The 21,531-nt window shown below is 51.6% G+C and overlaps 1 protein-coding gene across 1 annotated transcript; it reads left to right on the plus strand.

The window, feature by feature from the left end:
• Positions 1 to 869: 869 nt before the first annotated feature.
• On the plus strand, positions 870 to 1,090 carry LOC134368707 (small integral membrane protein 10-like protein 2A). The gene has a single exon (XM_063085114.1). It carries the CDS (start codon positions 881 to 883, stop codon positions 1,088 to 1,090), a length of 210 nt encoding a protein of 69 aa, XP_062941184.1. The 5' UTR covers positions 870 to 880.
• The last annotated feature ends 20,441 nt before the right edge of the window (positions 1,091 to 21,531 follow it).

Genomic DNA, 21,531 nt, shown 5'->3' on the forward strand with positions numbered 1-21,531 from the left:
GCTTCATTAAATAGTCTGGAGAAACACGATGGAGTTTTGTTTGGATTGGTTTAGTTTCAGTAGAAATAAAGATTAGGTGAAACCATGAAAGGGCTTCTAAGCACTCCGCAAAGAAAGCGGTAAACAAGGGCAAACAAGGGATTAAAAGTAGTGTTTATAAGGGGAAGGACAATGGGGAAATTTACCAGTAAAGAAATATGCTCGACCAGCGAACATGCGAGAAAGAGAAAAATATACGCGTGTGGGTTTGGTGGCACACCGCAGTGCAGTTACTGCACTATGCGAACTGAAGAAAGAAATGCCAATTAAAGAAAGGGACAGTGGGTTGGTTGGTCCGGTTTCCATCAGGAAAAGGGGGTGGCATACCGGCGGGGACTTTCGGATGTGCTTTCCGTGTAGAATCAGCATCGCGGTCCGGACCGCCCTGCCCTCCACTCCTACCCGACCCCAGGGGATTCCGCAAAAGCGATCCTGGAGGCACCGCCTTCCTAGCCCTCAGGCCTCAGACTCTGCTCGGGGTCTCCCCGGAGGAGGCGGGGCCGTGCCAAAGGGGCGGGTCCCGTGGGCGGGGCCACGTCGGGGCCCTCTCTTTGGCTGCTGGTCAGGGGCGGGGCTGTGCCAGAGGCGGGGCTACGCCAGAGGCGGGGCTCCGCTGGCTGCGGCGGCCGGGGAGGCGGTGAAGGGGCGGGGCTATGCGGGCGCTGAGACCGCGGGCGGGGACGGAGGGGCGGGGGCGGAGGCGGCGCTCGAGTCCCGCGGGGAGGGCGGGCCAGGCGAGGGCGGCCGGCGGGGCGCTCCGAGCCTGGGGTCAGGCTGTTCTTTAGGCTCGCGCTCCTGCCAGTCGGTGGGTCAGTCAGTCGGCGGGGCCTGCGCCGAGCCCATGGCGGCGGCGGCGGCCCTGTCGGGCCTGGCGGTGCTCCTGTCGCGCTGGGCCGCGGCCCGCGGCTCGTACGGCGCCTTCTGCAAGGGGCTCACGCGCACGCTGCTCACCTTCTTCGACCTGGCCTGGCGGCTGCGCATGAACTTCCCCTACTTCTACGTCGTGGCCTCGGTGATGTTCAACGTCCGCCTGCAGGTGCGGATCGAGTGAGCGCCCGCGGCGGCCGCCCGGCCAGAGGGTCGCCCGCCCACCCGCCAGCCCGGCCCGACGCGGGAATGATGGACGGCGGGGCCGCCGGGGCGCGGCGGGGGGCGGAGGCGGGGCGGCCCGGGCCCCTGGACTCTAGACCTCCGCGGCAGGGGGACGGCCAGCGAGTCCCGGCCCCCGACCGCACAGACACTCACTAAACGGGGCCTTTCCATCGGGCTCCACAAAATTACTTGGGTCCGGCCGGCCTGTTGCCTCACACTGGCCAGAGCGGGCGGGGGACCAGAATGAAGGAATTCCGCTGCAGCGACTTGATTTTCCATCCTCTGAGCAGAAAGGTAGGAGGCGATAGGTTGGAATCGGGAGGGGGCGGGTGGCGGCTGCTAGGACATCTAGATGTCCGGGCGCCTTAGTGGTCTGGGGGAAATACGGAAGGCGCCCGAACAAATCAGCCCGAAGAGCTGCCGAGCCGAGCTGTGGGGAGGAAAAGCAGCCACAGCCTCTCCCCTGCTTCCCTGTCAAGATTCCAGGAGGGGGCCGAGCCCGTGGCGCACTCGGGAGAGTGCGGCGCTGGGAGCTCTGCGACGATCCTGCCGCGGGTTCGGATCCTATATAGGAATGGCCGGTGCACTCACTGGCTGAGTGCCGGTCATGAAAAAGACAAAAAAAAAAAAAAAAGATTCCAGGAGGGCGTGAGGGGCGAGGGTCAGCCCATCACCAACAGACAGACAGGGGTCCCCTCCCACCCAGGGCCCAGTCCCGGCCCCCTTCCCCGCAAAGGACCCAGTGGTGTCACCTGCCCTCGAGAGGATGGAGGAGAATGGTCAGGGAGGCCCCTGGAAGGCCCTAGAGGAGGAGAGATGTGCCCACCCCTCTCCTCCCTCCACCCCTCTGGAGTGGGCATAGGAAGGATGGTTCTCTTCTGGCCCAAACCCCAGGTCTGTTCCCTCCTCAGCCCTCAGGCCCCTGGGGTGCTCTGCGGCTCTGGCACAGCCCTTTGCAAAACTCCCTTCTGCAATGTCTTTGGAGCTAAGGGTCTCTGCCTGTTCCCACTGCCCCTTATGCTCCCCCAGCCTCTAATGAGGGCGTCCCCAACATCTCTGCATTTGTAGACAAGGAAAAGTGGGAAAGACAAGTTCCTGCCTGTCCCCTCCCCCACAGCCTTGCTCCTCCATCAGGTCAGCCCCTGCTCCCTGCAGCTCCTACCAGAGCCCTCTCAGTGCCACAGAGTCCTGTCCTCCAGCCTTGGATGGCCTGGAGAGGCTTGCTGTGTACCGAAGGGATCTGAGCAAATGAGATTTCTGCGCAGACAGCTGCCCGCAGGCTGGGGTGGGAGAGCAGACGGAGAAGGGGTTTTAGGGGGGCCACATTTGGGGGAAACAAGGACCTCTGGGTGCTGAGGCGACTCTGAAGTCTCCATCTCTTTCTTTCTCTTAAGGACACTGGCATTTGCAGTTGGTGACCTCCCCCTCCTCTGGCCCTGGAGCTGCCTGGGGAGCAGCCGAGAAGGGCCTGACTAGGAGAGGAAGCACCTTCCTGGTGGAGGCACAGCGTGGGCAGAGGCCCAGAGGGGCAGGGTTGCCCAGTAAACTGGTCCTGGCATGGGAAGGACCGGCCATGTCCTGCTCCCTGGGCACTGAGATCTCCTAGCAACACCAAGAGGGAGATGTATTCCCCCTCCCAATGATTGAGGAAACGGGCTCTGGGGAAGGGGGTGAGATTTGTCTTTGTCACACAGATAGGAAGTGGTGGAGCTGAGTCTGCCCTGGGCATGAAGTCCCCCACCCCCTCCCCAGTCTTCTCCAGGACCTGGCATGGAGGGATGTGGAGGTGGAGAGCTCCTAGGGGACCTAGGGAGAGAGGGGTCCAGGGGTAGGGAATCTGGGGATCTGGCTTTCCTTGGAGTGGTATGGAAGGTCTTAGGGAAGATCAGGAGGAGACATGGGACACAGAAGAACATGGGTCCCAGAACCCCTGGGGAGTGACGTCCTCACCTGCAGCGCTTCCACACCCACCCTGAGCTTCACCAAGGGCTTCTCAGCAGTTGAGTGGCACAGCCTCCGAGTTTTGTGGCAGAGTGGAGGATGATGGCAGTGGCGTGGCTCCTGGAGACATGACGTAACCAGGAGTGTGAAGAAATAAACCTGGGGTGGGATGGAGCTGGGACCCATGGCATGACCCTATCTCTCTGTCCCCAGGCTCGGTTGCTCATCCCCAGGATCACAGGAGACAATCATATCTGGATAGGCTTGGATTGGTCCTGGAGGCCATATGGGTGCTGCTAACTGGTGTGCCAGTGGCCAGGAGAGGGCCTGGCCCTCAGCACCCGTCCCTGTCCCACATCTCCTCTGGCACTGGGAGCTTGAGGCCCACAACTGAAAACTGCAGCAGTCTGGCCATCTGCCCTCACCTGCCCACTGCAACTAGGTCCCAAATGAAGATCTCTACCTGTCCCACCCAAGACAGAGGCTGGACGGTGGCTGCCACGTGTCCCCTGCGATTGCCAACAGCCAGGGCCTGATGGCTTGCTTCCTCATGCCAAGTCTGATGGGAATCCCGATCCTGCTGGCCCCCCTCATCCACCCCAGCCCTGTCCATCCAGGACCACCTCTGGGAGCCTGTCGGCCTGCTGACCCCATCCACAGATCTCTAGGGGCAGCCTCTGAGGGACAAGAGTGACACAGGGCTGGAAGAAAGAAGAGGAGAAGCCAGGGGTCTCCTTGGGTCTGATACACAACTGAGTCCCTTTCGAAACCTGGTCTCACCCTGTTGGTGACTGGCTCCCCAGCTCCAGCCTCTTCCTGGTCCAGCCAGGAAGGGAGGAGGAAGTCTCTTCACTGCGAGTGCATGTGCGAGCACAAGCACACGCGTGGAGCAGGCGGAGCTGCTCTGGGTGCCAAGCCCTCCCTGTACCTGGGCCTGGGGCCTAGGAAGCTGCTTCCCTACAGGGAGAAATGTGTGTCCAGCCTCAGTGGCCCCTGCCCTCAGAGGCCCCCCACTGCAGGGAAGCCCCACCCCTGTCCGGAGGGGCACCTGGCAAGCCCGTGGCTGTGGCTATCTTGGCCCAAAGGGACTGACCAGGGGAGGGGCAGTGATGAGTCCTGAGCATCGTGTCCCTGCCGCTGCTTTTCTTAGGGGTTCTGCCTTGAGTATTAGCCGCTTCTGCTTTCCACCTCCCCTTCCTGCCGCTTTCTCTCCCCCACAGGGCCCTTGCTGCCTGCTGGGGTCTCCATGCACTTTATTTATTTGCAGTCTGTTTTCCAGGTGATGGAGCTTCTGCAAATTCAGACACTGACCTGAATGACGTTTACTGTTCTGTGTGTGATTAACTCTGTACTGGTCAGCACTGTCTGGTCACAGAAATGTCGTTTCTGGTGTTGTCACATCTTGTTGTATCTCTAAGTTACAAATAAAGTGCTTGGGTTCCATGCACTACAGTACCGACTGGAGGCTCCCTGTTTCTGCTGGGCGTGACACAGAGCTGGGGAGGGGAGAGGCATGGTGGGGAGATATCCAGCGGCCTTGGCCAGGAGCTGGGGGTAGGGGGGGCCTCAGAGTGCTGAGAGTGGGGCTGTGGCAAGAAACCTGGCCCTGTTCAGAAGCTGCTCCCAGACCCAACTTGACCTTGACCACTGGCCCAGGAGAAACAGGCAGTGGCATAGCCTGGCCCAAGAGGTGGCAGTGTGTCCCATTCACAACCTTTGTTCAAATGACTTAAAACACAAGTCTCTCCTTCCATTTTAGAGCCTGGCATTCGAAAGTGTTTAATTCAGTTGATCCCGAGGGTGGGCGAGATTGAAGTGAAAGAGACTGTCTGCAGGTTGCTTTGTGTGGCCCTGAAACCCATCTGCTGCAACAGGTGGTAAAGTCCCCACTGCCTCCCTGCCTGTAGGGTCCCTGCAGAGCTTACAGAAGACAAACCTCAGGCCCTGGAAGATGGCTACCCTTCCAAACTGGACCCAAACTCTGTCCCCTCAAGGCCCAATCCCAGTGGTTACCCAAAGCCCTGGCCAGGGACTCTGGGACTTGCCGGCAGCTGTAAGCATTGGCAAGAGGATAGAAGGCTAGCAAGGGGGGTCTTTGGAGGAGAAAGGATTCGGGGAGGGTGGCCTGGGGAGGGGGCCAGAGGCTGCAGAGGGAGGCCTGGGGAAAATGGCAGATGCTAGGGAACTGAGGCCTGTGAAGTAGAGTAGAGGTTGGGAAGAGAGTATGGGGAGGAGGGAAAAGTCTGAGGAGGGAGGCCAGGAGAGGAGGGTAGAAAGCTGGGGGAGGGAAGCCTAGAGAGGAGGGCAGAGGGGAAAAGGCAGAGGCTGGGAAAGGAAGCCTGGTGAGGAGGGCAGAGGCTGGGGAGCAAGGCCGGGAAAGAGGTGTAGAAGCTGGGGAGGGAGGCTTGGGGAACAAGTCCTGGGGAAGCAGGTAGAGGCTGGAGAGCAAGCCCCGGAGAGAGCAGAGGCTGTCAGAGGGAGGCTTGGGGAAGGAGGCTGGAAAAGGAGGGCAGATGCCAGGGGAAAGAGGGCAAAGGGTGGGAAACAAAGCCTGGAGAGGAGGCAGAGACTGGAAGGAGGACTGGGGGGGAGGGCAGAGGCTGGAGGAAGAAGTACTGGGGAGAAGGGCAAGAGGATGGGGAAGGAGGCCTGGGGAGGAGAATAGAAGTCTGGTGGAGGGTGAACTGGGGAGGCTGGCAGAGGTTGGGGAGGAAAGCCTGGGGCAGGAGCCTTGGGAGGAGGGCAGAGGCTGTGGAAAGGAGGCCTGGTGAGGAGAGCAGAGGCTTGGGAACAAGGCCTTAGGTGGAGGGCAGAAGACTGAGCAGGAGGGCAGATGCCACAGGAGGGAGGCCTGGAGAGGAGGGTGGAGGCTGGGGGAGAGAGGCCTGAGGAGGAGGGCGGAGGCTGGGGGAGGGAGGCCTGGAGAGGAGGGTGGAGGCTGCAGGAGGGAGGCCTGGGGAGGAGGGCGGAGGCTGGGGGAGGGAGGCCTGAGGAGGAGGGCGGAGGCTGAGGGAGGGAGGCCTGGAGAAGAGGGCAGAGGCTGGGGGAGGGAGGCCTGGGGAGGAGGGTAGAGGCTGGGGGAGGGAGGCCTGGAAAAGAGGGCGGAGGCTGGGGGAGGGAGGGCTGGAGAGGAGGGTGGAGGCTGTGGGAGGGAGGCCTGGGGAGGAGGGCGGAGGCTGGGGGAGGGAGGCCTGAGGAGGAGGGCGGAGGCTGAGGGAGGGAGGCCTGGAGAAGAGGGCAGAGGCTGGGGGAGGGAGGCCTGGGGAGGAGGGTGGAGGCTGGAGGAGGGAGGCCTGGAGAAGAGGTTGGAGTCTGGGGGAGGGAGGCGTGGGGAGGAGGGCAGAGTTTGGGGAGGGGGCAGTGGGGCATTTTCAAGGAGGATCCACAGGACCCCTACCAGGAGTGAGGTCTCTTGAGGACACAGGGTTATGCTCAGAGTGTGGAGCACAGCCTAGGGTTAGGGGCCTGGGCACACTCCTGACCTGTGGCAAGTGTTTACCAGGGTCAGAGCATCCTGAGAAGAAGGACCCTTCCAACAGTAGTGGTGATGGCGCCCTGCGCTATCTGCCACCACACGAGGGATGGACTGTAGTCCCTAATGGACCCTCACTCTAGAGATCAGCTTGCCCAGCAAACCAAGGTGAGAGAAAATCAGCCCAGAGCCTGGGCCCAAGGCATCGTGATGAGGGAAGACCACCTCCTCATCTGCCTCCTACTGAGGCAGGCAGGCAGGCAGGCAGGCAGGCTCATCCTGCTCTGGTGACAAGCAGCACCCAGGAGACCCTGAGCCCTGCTCTTCCACTTCCCTCTGTGTGGACACCAGCAAGCCACACACACCCACGTGTTTTTAGGAAGGATCCTTCAGTTGCTTGTAGGCATAAGACATGACCGGGTGTGTTGAACATTTGCCAACAGTTCTCACCTGGAGCAGCCTTGTTACAGTGAGGAATGGGCACCGTGTGCAGGGAGTGACATCTGAGGCGAGTCTGCCACGTGCCAGGCACCGTGCTTGGGCCTTGCTTTCCTAATCTCATCCTAACCCCACAACTACTCAACCATTATCCCCATTTCCCAAAGAAACCGAGGATGGGAGCCCAGTCTGAAATAAATTCCCAAGCAGAAGCTCTTGTCCTGATCCCCTGGTGCCCCCTGGAAGGGCAGGGAATTGGGCTGGAAGGATGGTGGGATGGAAAAGACAGAAAAGGACCCCGTCCTTTCTGGGTGGGGTCCAGGAGACAGATAAGAACTCCAGGGCCCGGGCCCTTCTCCAAATGGAGCTTCCCAATGGGAGCAGCTGGGCCATGCTGAGGTGGACCCACCTGTCTTCTCCCGTCCATTCCATGTCTGGAGACAGATTGGGATCTAAGCAACTGAGTCAGGAGAGGGCAGGAGAGCAGCTAAGTGGGCAGTTGCAGGGGGTGCTAGAGCAAACACACTCAGAAGGTGAGAAATATGAAGAGCATGCCCAGTCCCCTCCAACCCCTACCCCACCCCACCCCCAATGGAACTGCTGGGTTTTGAATGAACATTCATTTTGTGTGCATATTTTATATATGTAAAATTAGAAACATACTACTTTGAAGCCCATTCCCACCATTTCATGTTTATCTTACAGTGTTATTAGATATTTTCTACATCCAAAGCTATGTAATATGTTTTGTATGAAGGTATCATTATGTATTTCCCAATACCTCTTGGTTGTTTTCCTTTGTTTGGGGGGTTTGGGTTGCTTTTTGTTGTTTTTATTAATAATGCAGTTGCAGGTGTCATTGTGGATAAGTGCTGTGACATAGTCACCATCATTTCCTTAATATATATTCCTAGAAGTGGCCCAAAAGATATGCATGGTTTAGAGCTTTTGATACCCTCTAGAACTGTGGTGCCAATTTACTCTACTCACTCCAGTCAGAAATGATGATTTTTTGAGACAAGGGTGGAAATTCTGGGTCACAACAGATTTTTTAAAAATTTGTTACTGCCTTTCATTGCCTCAACTTGGGCTTATTTCTCTGTCTTCAATATCAATGTAATGTTGAACCCATCACTTCCTTGAAACTTTTCCTTCCCCATCATCTCCAATTTATGGCTAGAGTTAAATCCAGTCTCTTAATCACCAAGGTTAGAAAACTTGATTCTTGTCATCTTCTCCTCCCCTTTACCTGTAACTGAGTCTCACAACAGGTTTGTAAATCTCTCAGTTTGATAGGTGTAATATGGGAGACCCAAATCTGAGAGGGCACTCGGGTAGTATTTGCCCATTCCAAAGAACTCACTCAGTTGCCCAATGGGTAGAGACACTGGTTTATTAGACTTATGAGAGTTACTGACGGTGGCCAGTCAGCTGGATATCTGTGCTGCCATAGGGTACATACAACAGTCATATAATGAACAGATCAAAGTAGGCATGTAAATCATTTGCAGGCTTATGCGCAGACCCTCACCAGCTCACGGATCTCAGAGCAGGTGGGAAATCTAGCTGAGTAGTTAAGTTAATCTACTGGCTACTCTCCTGGCACCAGAATGCTTTAGTGCCAGTGTGCTAATTCATTTACTTAGGGTCCCTGCTTCCTCCAATCCTCAGTTTGTCTTAAAAGGGATGTGCCTTTCCTTAAGTACCTTGGCCAGGGGTAGTATCCCAGGGAGGAGGGGGACCTCTGGTACACACAGGGAGGGGGAATAGGGCTATGTCCAGCATTTACCCCACAATAGGTTAAAATAGTTTATTTTGATATTTTATTTGGCATTCCTTTGGATACATAATCATGATTAAATATTTTCTTATGCCTATTGCCCATTTGACGCAGAGCAGTGAGTAGGACCTGAAGCTTCACAGTCCTTGGAAGCTAAGATGGTAAACAGGTCTGAGAAACTAGTATAGTGAGTAAAGCTTCAGGTAGGCACTGTATGTGGTAGCAAGCCAGAACTAGGTGCTCTGTATTGATCTAGGAGGCACAAATATAAGCAATCTGCCATGAATGGGAACCAAAATATCTTGACCTTCCCACCTGGGGTCTCTCCTGAATGTGAGTCCCCTGACCAAATCATGGGTTGAAACAGAATCAACATCAAGACTCTGAATCCCCGAGTTTGCACTGTGCTTGGTGCAGGGCCTGGATTTGTACCACACATGGCAAAACCTGCAAGTGGTGAGTACAATAAAATATGTACACACACAAAATATACTCCTAAGCCCATTTCAGTGAAACTGAAGAATATCTAGGACAAAGGAAATATCCTAAAGCCACTAGAGAGGAAAGACAGGTTACCCAAAAAAAGAATAACAACCAGATTGACACCAAACATCATCCACAACAATGGGTGCCAGAAGACAATGCATCAGTAAGGGTGAGGTTGCAGAAAAAAGAAACTGCTGTAGCTATTTTAAAAGAAGTTAATTTCAACCACAGACCATGTGCCTACAGAATTATTTCAAAGGCTGAAAGAGTGTAATTTAGGCTGGGCCTCCAAAAAAACACTTTCAAAACACCACAACAGGAGGGATCTGCTCAAGATGGCAGAATAGACGGTCAGCAGTGTCACTCTCGGCCATAAATCAACCAAATTTACAACTATAAAAATGTAACATCAGACAAGCTGGGGCCACTGGAGCTCAGGGGAAGAGGAGGAGAGACCTACAGAGTTCATGAAGGCGGGAAGAACCATGATGAGAGAAAGAAAAAACTACTCTGAGCATTTCGGGCCACGGCTGCTTTAATGCTGGAACTGCTGTGCGCATGGAGCAGGATCCAGCAGAAGCAGCAGCTGTGCCCTTCAGATGGAGTTACTTGGAGGCAGCAGGAGAGAAGAGGGCCTTGACAGCCCCCAGGACAGCAAAACCACTAATAGGGTTCCCATGGGCCCACACAGGAGCGAGGAGCCCGAACAACTGAAAAAAGGGAGCCATTCAGAGGCTGGTGAGTCATCGCAAGGGACCAGCGCAGGGCACCTCCCATGAGAAGTGTTTGGGGCACAGGTGGTGTGGGAGACGGGCCCATGGGGAGAACACTGGGGCACAACAAGGACAGCTGACCCGCCCCCCACCCCCAATCAGTGCAAGACCACTCAGAGAGGACTGGTCGGGAATGCAGAATTGCATGGGATGTAGTTTGATGAAAAAACTCAGGCCCAGATCAGAGACTTTACAGAAAACAGATCCACTGGCTGTCTGGAGAGCCAGAAGTACCTATAAGGTCAACCATTAACCCTGAGCTGCACAAAAAGCCTTCCCTAGGGAAACAGCAGCAAAGCAGCAATTTAGCTCAACCACACAGCTCAAATACTAGTTCCAACAGGAAAATCCCCCATTTTAGAAGTAAGCAAAGGACAAAAAATTAGTTCCAGCCCAGGCACACCACCAGCACCTTGGGGCCTGCCTGGGAACTGGAGGCTTGGATCCGGGGACCTGACCCCACACCCAATTGCAGGCAAACTGTGCCAGTGCCTCAGGGCCAGCCCGGGGACCCAAGGCACAGAGAAGGGGTTTGGACCCCCCTCCCACAACCAGGTACACCACACCAGCACCTTGGGGCCTGCCCAACGACCTGAGGCAAGGAGAAGGGGACTGGACCTCTCTCCCACAACCAGCCACACTGAGCCAGCACCTTGGGGCCCACCCAGGGACCTGGGGTATGGAGTCAGGGACCAGACCACCCTCCCACAACCAGGCACAACATGCCAGCACCTCGGAGCCTACCCAGGGACCCAGGGCATGGAGAAGGGGACTGGACCTCTCTCCCACAACCAGGCACAAAATGCCAGCACCTAGGAGCCCATCCAGGGACCCGGGGACCTCTATTCCACAACCAGGCACACTGCACCGGTGCTTCAGGGCCTACCCATGGACCCAAGGTATGGAGAAGGCAACTGGACCACCTTCCCACAACCAGGCACACCACGCCAGCACCTTGGGGCCCACCCAGGGCCCCAGGGTAAGGAGTTGGTGACCGGTCCACACTCCCACAACCAGGCACAACATGCAAACACCTCGGAGCCCATCCAGGGACCCAGGGAATGGAGAAGGGGACTGGGCCTCTCTCCCACAACCAGGCACACCGCACCAGCACCTCAGGGCCTGCCAATAGACCTGGTGCATGGAGAAGCAGACCAGACCACCCTCCCACAACCAGACACACAATACCAGCACCTCGGAGCCCACCCAGGGCATGGAGAAGGGGACCGGACCTCTCTCCCACAACCAGGCACTCTACGCAGGTGCCTTGGGCCCTGCCTGGGGACCTGAGGCATGGAGAAGGGGTCTGGACCTCTATCCCACAAGCAGGCACACCAAGCCAGAGCCTTGGGTCCCCCCCAGTGACCTGAGGCATGAAGCCAGGAACCAGACCCTCCTCCTACAACAAGGCACACCACGCCAGCACCTTGTGGCCCACTCGGGGACCCGAGGCAAGGAGAAGGGGATTGGACCTCTCTCCCACAACCAGGGACACCATGCCAAAACCTCGGGGCCTGCCCGGTCCAGAGGTATGCAGAAGGGGACTGGACCTGTCTCCCACAACAACGCATACTGTGCCAGTGCCTGGGGTCCCGCCTGGGGATCTGAGGCATGGAGAAGGGGTTTGGACCTCTCTCCCAAAACCAGGCACACCAAGCCAGTGCCTCAGGTCCCGCCCAGTGACGTGAGGTATGGAGCTAGGGACTGGACCCTTCTCCTACACCAGGCACAAAACACCAGCACCTGAGGGCCCACCTAGGTACCCGAGGTATGGAGAAGAGGACTGAACCCTTCTCCTACAACCAGGCACATGGTGCCAGTGCCTTGGGGCCCACCCAGGGGCCTGGGGCATGGAAAAGGGGACCAGACCATGCTCCCTCAACCAGGCACACTGCACCAGCACCTCAGGGCCCACCCAGGGACCCAGGACACGGAGAAGGGGACAGGACCCCTCTCCCACAACCAGGCACATGGTGCCAGTGCCTTGGGGCCTGCCCAGGGACCAGAGGCATGGAGAAGGAGACCAAACACACCCCACAACCAGGCATACCACCAGTGCCAAGGAGCATACCAAAAACAGCACCTCCACATGGGTGGCCCACCACAGCCACCACAATAACCATGGCTGCCCCAAAAACAGCTAGATGCCACAACCACCACGCAGATGGTCCACCAACCACTGGAGTGCATTCACACAAGAAGAGTCATCAGCAGAGACAAAGAAAAGAAGAGGATGTCTCTCTCCACAAAGCCCATTTCAGAATGACAGAAGAAGTATCTGATCTATGATAATATTGGGGGACCTGAACACACCTCTCAGCATTGGACAGATCATCTAGGCAACAAATTAACAGAGTAACCATTATTCTTTCAGAAGGAGAGAAGAAACTTAGGGTAATTATAGTGGGGAGGGGGAGGGAATGGGGGAAGGGGAGAAGTTGGACAAGGGGCATAAAGTATAATCATAATTTGTAACTATATATATGCTAGTAATATTGATTTAATCAACATATCTCAATGTTCAACCCCAAAACTATGCATAATTGATTTTGATTCAATAAATAAAATAAATTTTAAAAAATAAAATTAAAAATAAATGATAAGATAAATAATTACCAAAAAACCCCACCACAACAGAACTGGCCCAACAAGAGAGACAGCTCTTGTGACCAATCAAAATGGTAGGAAGTCAGGAGCCAGCAGCACTGGAACTGCTGGTGATGGAGTTTGGATGTGTTGTCCCCTCCAAAACTCATGTGGAAATTTGAACTCCAATGTGGCAGTGTTGGAAACTGATTGGGTCATGGAGATGGATCCCTCATGAATGGATTAATGCTTTCCATGGGGGAGGAGGGTTAGTGAGTGAGTTCTCGCTCTATTAGTTCCCGTGAGACCTGATTGTTTAAAGGACCCTAGCACCTCCTCTCTCTCTCTTGCTTCCCCTCTCTTGCTTCATGTCGCCATGTGATCTGCTTGTACCGGCCGGCTGCCTGCCACTTTTCCGCCATGAGTAGAAACAGCCTGAGGCCCATGCCAGATGCAGCTGTCCCAGAATCATAAGTCAAATAAACCTCTCTTCTTTATAAATCACCCAATCTCAGGTATTTCTGTTATAGCAGCACAAAATGGACTAAAACAGAAAACTGGTACCAAGAAGTGGGGTGTTGCTATACAGATACTTGATAATGTGGATGCAGCTTTGGAACTGGGTCATGGGCAAAGGTTGGAGGAGTTTGGAGGACTTAGAAGAGAAAAAGACAAGGGAAAGTTTGGAATGTCTTAGAGACTTATGTGGTGGTGAGCAGAATGCTGATAGAAATGTAGACAGTAAAGGCCATGCAGATGATGAGTTCTCAGATAGAAATGAGGGACTTATTGGGAATTGGACAAAAGATAACTCTTGCTACACCATAGCAAGGAATCTGGCTGCATTGTGTCCATGCCCTTGGAATTTGTGGAAGTTGGAACTTAGGAGCTGTGAACCAGAGTATCTGGCAGAAGAAATTTCTAAGCAGCAAAGCATTAAGGATGCTGCACGGCTACTTCTAACAGCCTACTCTGAGTTATGGTGGAAAAGGCATGATGTAAAGCCAGAAATTAAAAGGGATGCAAAAAGTAAAGTTTTGGAATATTTGCAGCCCAGCTATGTGGTAGAGAAGTGGAGCGCAGGAGAAAAACACAAGGGTGAAGCGCATAAACTGTTTGCTAAAGACATTATCTTGGTGGTGAGGCAGCCAGATGCTAAGAACCAGGACGATGGAAAAAATGTCCTAAAGGCATTTGAGAAGTCTGGAAGGGTGTCCCTCCCATCACAGGCCCTGAGGCCTAGAAGGACTGAGTTATCCTGGAGGACAGACATGAAGCACAGCTGCCCTCGGGATCCTGCTCCCTGCATCCTGTCTGCTCATGTGTGATTCATGCAGCAGCCCTGGGGAGTAGAGGCCCGAAACCTCAGTGGCGTCCACATTGTGTTAAGTCTGCAGGCTGGCAGGACATGAGAGCAGTAGAGTCATGTGATCTGCTTGTACCTGCCAGCTGCCTGCCACTTTTCCACCATGAGTAGAAACAGCCTGTGGCCCATGCCAGATGCAGCTGTCCCAGAATCATAAGCCAAATAAACCTCTCTTCTTTATAAATCACTCAGTCTCAGGTATTTCTGTTATAGCAACACAAAACAGACTAAAATAGCTGGCTTTATGAATACACCCCTGTAGCTGTGATGCAGTGATCAGAAAGCTGCTACCACCATCACAAACACCTTTCGATGTTCACGAAGCTAGTGACTAGACCAAGGAACACTGCAGCAGGAAAACACAAAGTCCTCATGACTCTACTCACCAGTAGAAAGAGCCAGAAGCAGGAAGATGCTTTTCATTCATGATCTGGATCTCACCCACCTAACTGGTAGGATCTAATTCACATAAAGAAACTCTTACTGTAGGGCAATCTGAGAAATATAGATTTGCACTTTTCTGACTATGCAGTACAGGAAGATACATTAGGAGGCTGGGATGAATACTGAGTCCCAATTCATCATATGCATCACAATTAATGTTTTCAAAGTTCTGGGAGAAAACACCTGTGAGCCTAGAATTTATGAATGAATGTGAAATAAACACCTTCTGATAGAAGGACTTAGAAATTTTACTATTCATCAACTCTCACTGAAAGAATCACTAAAAGATGTGTGTTAGCAATAAGAACAAGAAGTCCAAAAGGAAGGCACAGAAGTCAAGAAATAACAGCAAGTAAATACTCATTGGAAGGGGCTTAAAATTTTCAACATGTATTGACAGTTAAGGAAAGAAAAAACAAAAGGAAGGAGAAAAAAATAAGATAACATTTGAGAACTTACTTTGTGTCAGGTGCTATTCTAGTACATTACATAGACTAAATAATGTAACATTCTCAGTGGCCCTAAAACAGAAACTTATACTATGCCTCTTTATAAAGATAAGGAAAATGGGGCTCAGTGAGGTAAAGTAACTTGCCCAAGATCACACACCTGGTGGAGCGAGGATTTGGCCCAGGTAGTTTTACTCCTGAGTCTGTTCTCTCAATCCTTACATTTAAAAAAGGGTGAGAAAAAGAAAAGACAAAAGAAATTTTTTAAAAAGAGAAGAAAAGAAAAAGGAAAAAAAGAAGGGTTCGGGGAGGGGTGATGGAAGAGTAGAGAGAAGAGGAGGAGAAAAGCTTAGAGTGCAGTTTTCATAACAAGCTGGAACTAAAATTTCAAACAATACATAATAATTGTGGAAATAGAACACTGAGGAAAGATAACACACAGTAAGGTTTTTGTCTTGTCAATAAGAGAATAGAGCTGCTGAATAACCTTAGAATATTTTCAAAAAATATAATTTGAAGTGTGCATGTTTAAAATGAAAGGATAGAAGGATTCTGGGAAGTTTGCAGAGTAGGAAGCACCACAAATCTGTCTCCCCACCTAGACAAAAATTGCACTGGCAGAGTCTGTCTGATGTAATTATTTTGGAACTCTGGAGTATATTGAAGGTTTGCAATTTCCAGGGAAAGGCTTGGAGGTAAAGTGTGGTTAATTTTGGTCAATTCCACTTTTAGTGCAGTCGCAGCTACTCATTCCCCAGCCTCAGCCCCCATGGCAGGCAGCTGTGCACATTTTACTTCAGCAGTTCGCACACAGCTTATGGAAGCCAGGGTGGGCAAAAAGGAAATTGTCCTCCCAGCATTAGGGACCTATGCTCTGGCAGCTGATTATTGCTTCTGATTAAAACTGTGCGGACAAAAGATGGGCAGCCATTGTTGCTGCACCTCCCCGGTTGTTCAAGCCTCTCCCCTTCTGGCTAAGGTAACTCCAGGGGATTTAAAAGGCTGGCACCACTTTTCCTTTTCCTCCCTTCATTTTTCTCTATTCCCCTTTCGGGAGCTAGACACTAAAGACAAGGACATTTAAAAACAACTGCATGTATGGGGTAAATCATAAAATGACCGTGCATGCCCAGGGAAAGGCTCAGGCCCAGAACTCTATATCCACTCTACAGGTCACATTAGAGAGGTTGGATTAATACAAGAAAAGCAAGCTCAAAAGTCCACTAGGATAAGAGACTATCCCCAAATTCATGCAAATCTTACTTTGACTGCTTTTCATTCATGAGATGTTTTATCTTCTCTCACAAGTGCAGTAACTTTTTGTCCAACTTTTGGACGTTGCCAGTCACGACATCACTGCTGAAGTAGATCGACTCGTTAATCAAGCCGTAAACAGAAAGTTGCCACTAAGTTTTCAATTTAGTGTCACTTGTGGGATGTGTAATCAACAGGTTATATTAATTATTCTCAAAAACAAACATCCACTACAAATAAGTCCTACCAGAGGAACATATAGCAGACAATGATCTACTTCTAGAAATAGAATGGCCTGAATTTGAGATTCAGATGACACAGACATTAAAGCATAAGTGGTTAACTGTTCAGGATTCTGGAGAAAGAGTGCCCAGATCCAAATACTGGCTCCACCATTCTCTGTATAACACGGTGGCCTCACACCACAGGCAGTGGAGGGTCGTGGTTAAGAGACAGACTGCCTGGGTTTCAATCACAGCTCCTGAACTCACCATCTGTGTAACCCTGAGCACATTTCTTAATCTCTCTGACCCTGTTTTTGTCTGTCAAACAAGGACAATAACGATTTCTGCCCAGTTTCTGTTGTGAGCATTACCTAACACATACATGTCAACTGCTTAGAACTGTGAGTGCCTTGTAGAGGTTAGAGTGTAAATATTGTTATTATCAGTATAGGGAAAATATAGGAAAATGGTCAAGGCACCTCAGATGTTCAGAATCTTGCCGAGCATTTGCTGTAAATATCCTCAGGTGTTCCTTGTTACTACTTAATGTAATTGTGTGTGGGCACCCAGGTGTCCAGGGCTATGGACTTAAGTATAAAAGACTAACAGCTGTGATCTACAGTGCTTCTCAGAACTCTCAGAGAAGCCACTAGGACAGTTGCTCCTAGATCTGAATAAAACCCATTCATTTTTCTATAACTACAGCTCCCAGGACCTTTTTTTTCTATTTACCTTGCTCACAGACCTGCATGTGGAGTGTTTGTGACCCAGTCTGTGCAACAGACTCAAGGGGTCTGTAAGCCCTAGCTTTACAATTGGCATAGTCAGCAGGATATTTGAGCAGGTACAGGAGCCAAAAGCCCCTTAGGGAGGGAGGAAATGTGGCTACTCCTGAATATGTTGTGCCCTATGGCTTCTTTCCTGTTGACTGGGATCTGGTTGCTGCTTACTATACTATAAGTCTGCATAGACCAGGCACTCCATGAAGCAGTGCAGCCTCAGAGAGCCCCTTGGGAAGGGGAGGAAATGTGGCTATCCTTGAGTATGTGGTGCCCAGTGGCCACTTTTCTGCTGACCGGAGCCTGGCTACTGCTCACTATGCTACAAACTGATTGAGATTTAAAGAAAGCAGAGTTGCTGGAAGCATAGATAATTTGTCTAGAGGATGATGTGCTACAACTGGACACACCTGCCTCATACCTGGAAGAATGACAAACCCATTGTGCACCAGACACTGAAACACGAGCAACCTATAGGACCAGGTGGACAACCGGTTGGTGATCCACAGGTGACTGAATTCACGACCTATGTCCCATATACCCAGGTTGAATTAGTTGATTTAGAGAGACAGTTCCAGCAGAAACAGGGGGAGCCCCTAGCTGCTTGGCTACTGCAGTTATGGGACCTAGGGATGGACAGTGTGATATACTCTGATGAGGAGATGGAAAAATTGGCCTCCATCACCATGCATCCATCCCTGAGGCTGTGGCTACAGAATAGCTGCTGATATGCACAAGGGCCAGGTAATCACTCAGGTAATGCACTGAGTGAATGCAGCTGCCTGAACCATGTGGGCAAATGCTGGAGAAATGCCCAAGACTGTGAGTCAATGGCAAACATATACTGACTTTGTCCAAATCATTCAGGAAATGAGGATGAGGCAGTCCATGTTTAATGTGAACACCCGTGGCCCAGATGATGAAAGTTTTTTAGGCAGCATGAGAGACATAGTGCTGCAAAATGCCCCCTTAACATCCTTTGGGTCACTGATGGCCATACTGGCCCCATTCATTGGTCATCCTATACATGAGGTAACGACCATGATAGCTGGCTTGGGTGAAGTAGAGGATAGAAGACAAGCAAAAGGGGTCCAAAAGGTGGCTAAGACCAAACCCCCAAGAAATAATCAGGATCTTATCCCGAGGGGACCAATCAAGACTAGCCATAAGCAGATGTGGCTTGACTTGCTTGCGGCAGGGGTTGATAGGAAGAAAATTGACCGGCAGCCAAATGCGGTCCTGTTTGCCTTGTGGCAGCAATTGCACCCTGAACAGCGCTTCACTAAACATCCAAGAACAGGTAGCAAAGTGCGCTCGGTGGACTTAAAGGATTTTTTGATTGCTTCCCAGGAGGTGGATGAATGTTTCAGTTCAGTTAGGAAGCAGGCCAAGGTACTCATCTTTTGAGGGCAGGCAAGGACAGGAGGCCTCACATTGAATTGGCAATACATTGGTCAAGGACTAATGTGCAGTGTGTTTTGGTGTTGGTGGATATAGGCACAGAATGTAGCCTAATATATGGCAATCCAGAGAAGTTTCCAGGGGCCACAGTTCATATAGATGGAAATGGAGGACATACTACTGAAGTCAAAGCTGTGTCACTGTTATTAATCAGAGGACGGTTGCCCCATCTTGTGTATACTGTATATATATATCCCCAGTAGCTGAGTATACCTTGGGTATGGATGTATTTTATGGCTTGCACCTGCAAACAACAGTTGGAGAGTTTCGGCTACAATTAAAGATGGTAAACCTTTGTTACAGGGATATGCTAAACATGACCCACAGGTGTTACCCCAGCCAAGATGTGTAGTTAATGTAAAGCAATATCACCTAGCGGGTGGACATGCAGAGATAGGTGCCACTATATTGGAGTTAGAAAAAGTTGGCATTATTTGTCCAGCTCATAGCCCATTTAATGCTCCTGTATGGCCAGTGAAAAAACCTGATGGTACCTGGAGAATGACTGTAGACTATCGAGAACTAAAGAAAGTAGGGCCTCCTTTGCATGCAGCTGTGCCTTCAGTTCATGACTTGATGGATCAGCTGATGACTCATCATTTGCAAATGCTTTCTTCTCTATTCCAATCTCGGCTGATAGCCAAGACCAGTTTGCCTTCACCTGGGAAAGGAGGCAGTGGATCTTTCAAGTATTGCCCCAAGGTTATCTGCATAGCCCAACCATCTGTCATGGTTTAGTGGCTGGGGACCTAGCCAAGTGGACAAAGCCAGGCACAGTTATGATGTTTCACTACATTGATGATGTGTTGTTAACCTCTGATTCTCTTACAGATTTAACCCAGGCAGCTCCAATGCTGCTAAGCCATTTGGAACAATGTGAGTGGGCCGTGAACACAGCCAAAGTACAAGGACCTGGGCTGTCAGTCACATTCTTAGGAGTGGGCTGGTCAGATAAGAGGAGGGTCACCCCAGAAGCTATTGTAGACAAGATACAGGCATACCCTTGACCCACAACTGTAGCTCAGCTACAGACATATTTGGGATTTCTGAGGTATTGGAGAGCTTTTGTACCCCATATGGCTCAAATGGCACACCCACTGTATGTATTAACAAAGAAAGGAGCCCCCTGGGATTGGACTGAGGAAGTAGAACAGGCTTACCAGGCTACAAAAAGGGCAATACAGCAAGTACTGGCTTTATAAGTGGCTGATCCCACTAAGCCTTTTGAATTAGATGTACATATAACCCAAGAAGGGTTAGGATGGGGTTTGTGGCAAACATAAGATCCATTCCAAACACCTGCAGGATTCTGGTCTCAGCTCTGGAAGGGTGCTGAAGTACGGTATTCTCTAATGGAAAAACAGCTAGCAGCTGTGTATTCTGCCTTGATGGCCACTGAAGCTATGACAAGAACTGCCAAAGTCCTAGTAAGGACAACATATCCCATACTAGGTTGGCCGTGCATGTGGGCAACCAACCCTAAAACAGGTGTAGCTCAGACTCCCACTTAGTCTAAATGGGGAGCATATATAGAACAAAGAAACACTGTGTCATTGAGTCCTCTGTCCAAAGAGTTGTAAGCTGTGCTAGGCCCAGTAGAGGTTGTGGAGGAAACTTTGACACCACACTTACCCATGGAGGTGTAGGCTACACCTTTCCATGAGGGACAGGGACCTGTCACAGAGCAATCTTGGTATACAGATGGCTCTAGCATGGGACCCTCAGCATCATGGACAGCTGTTGCTGTCCAGTCCTTAACAGATACTATGTGGTATGAAAATGGCACAGGGCAAAGCAGTCAGTGGGCAGAATTGAGAACTGTTTAGATGGTAATAAAAAATAACCCTGAGCCATTAACCATCTGTATTGACAGCTGGGCTGTGTACAAAGGTTTAACCCTTTGGATTTCTACTTGGAAATATCAGCGGTGGATGGTAGGCCACCAACCCCTGTGGGGACAAGCCATGCAGCAAGAGTTATGGGAATGGGGCATGAGAAAGAAGTAACCCTTTCTCATGTCACAGGACATTTCCCCCTAGCTAGTCCACGAAATGATGAGGCCGATGCCTTGGCTAAGGTAAGATGGCTGGAGAGAGCCCCAGCTACTGATGTAACCCAATGGTTACATCAACGAATGCAGCATGCTGGCAGCAAAACCATGTGGATTGCAGCTCAAAGATGGGCCTTGCCTATAAAATGGGAAGATGTAGTAAATGCCTGTCATGCTTGTCCAGTATGTGCTCAAGAGAGTCCACACCCCCGGAAGGTACCCATATAGACGGGCAAATAACTCGAGGAAGGGTGCCCCTGACTTGATGGCAAGTGGACTTTGTCAGACCACTGCCAAGGTCAGACAATTTCAGATACATCTTCACTGCTGTTAATAGAGCTACTGGTCTTCTGTTTGTATGGCCTTGTAAGGCCCCAGACCAGGTAAACACTGTGAAGGCATTGAATAACCTTACAGCCATGTATGGCTGGCCTATAGTCATAGAGAGTGACAATGGAACCCACTTTACTGGACGTGAGGTTCAGAAGTGGGCTTCCCAGTTGTCTATTCAGTGGAAGTTACATATAACGTATCATCCCCAGGCAGCAGGGATGATTGAGTGATACAATGGTCTTTTTAAAAAGGGGCTAAGTCTATCCACCCAACCCGCATCCCTGAAGGGGTGGACACGGAGGATATGGCCGACAGTCAGAATTCTAAATGAGAGACCCCGCAAGGGCGGGCCCTCTCCAGTGGAAGCTCTGTTGCATAGGGCTGCAGCACCTATACAACTGCAAGTCACTATTAGAGATGAGCTTTTGAAGCCAGGATATGGCAAAAATGAAAATATTCTCTTACCGCCCCCAACCTGTTTACAACAGAGACAGACAGTAGGATGGAAATGGCCTTGGAAAATAGAAGACCCCCGTATATGCTGGGTAGGCCTAGGGCCTTGGG

This window comes from Cynocephalus volans, chromosome X (assembly GCF_027409185.1).
Source record: "Cynocephalus volans isolate mCynVol1 chromosome X, mCynVol1.pri, whole genome shotgun sequence".
Classification (NCBI taxonomy): domain Eukaryota; kingdom Metazoa; phylum Chordata; class Mammalia; order Dermoptera; family Cynocephalidae; genus Cynocephalus; species Cynocephalus volans.

Coding starts and splice junctions, on each gene's coding strand:
- LOC134368707 (XM_063085114.1), top strand. CDS start 881: ATGGCGGCGGCGGCGGCCCTGTCGGGCCTGGCGGTGCTCCTGTCGCGC.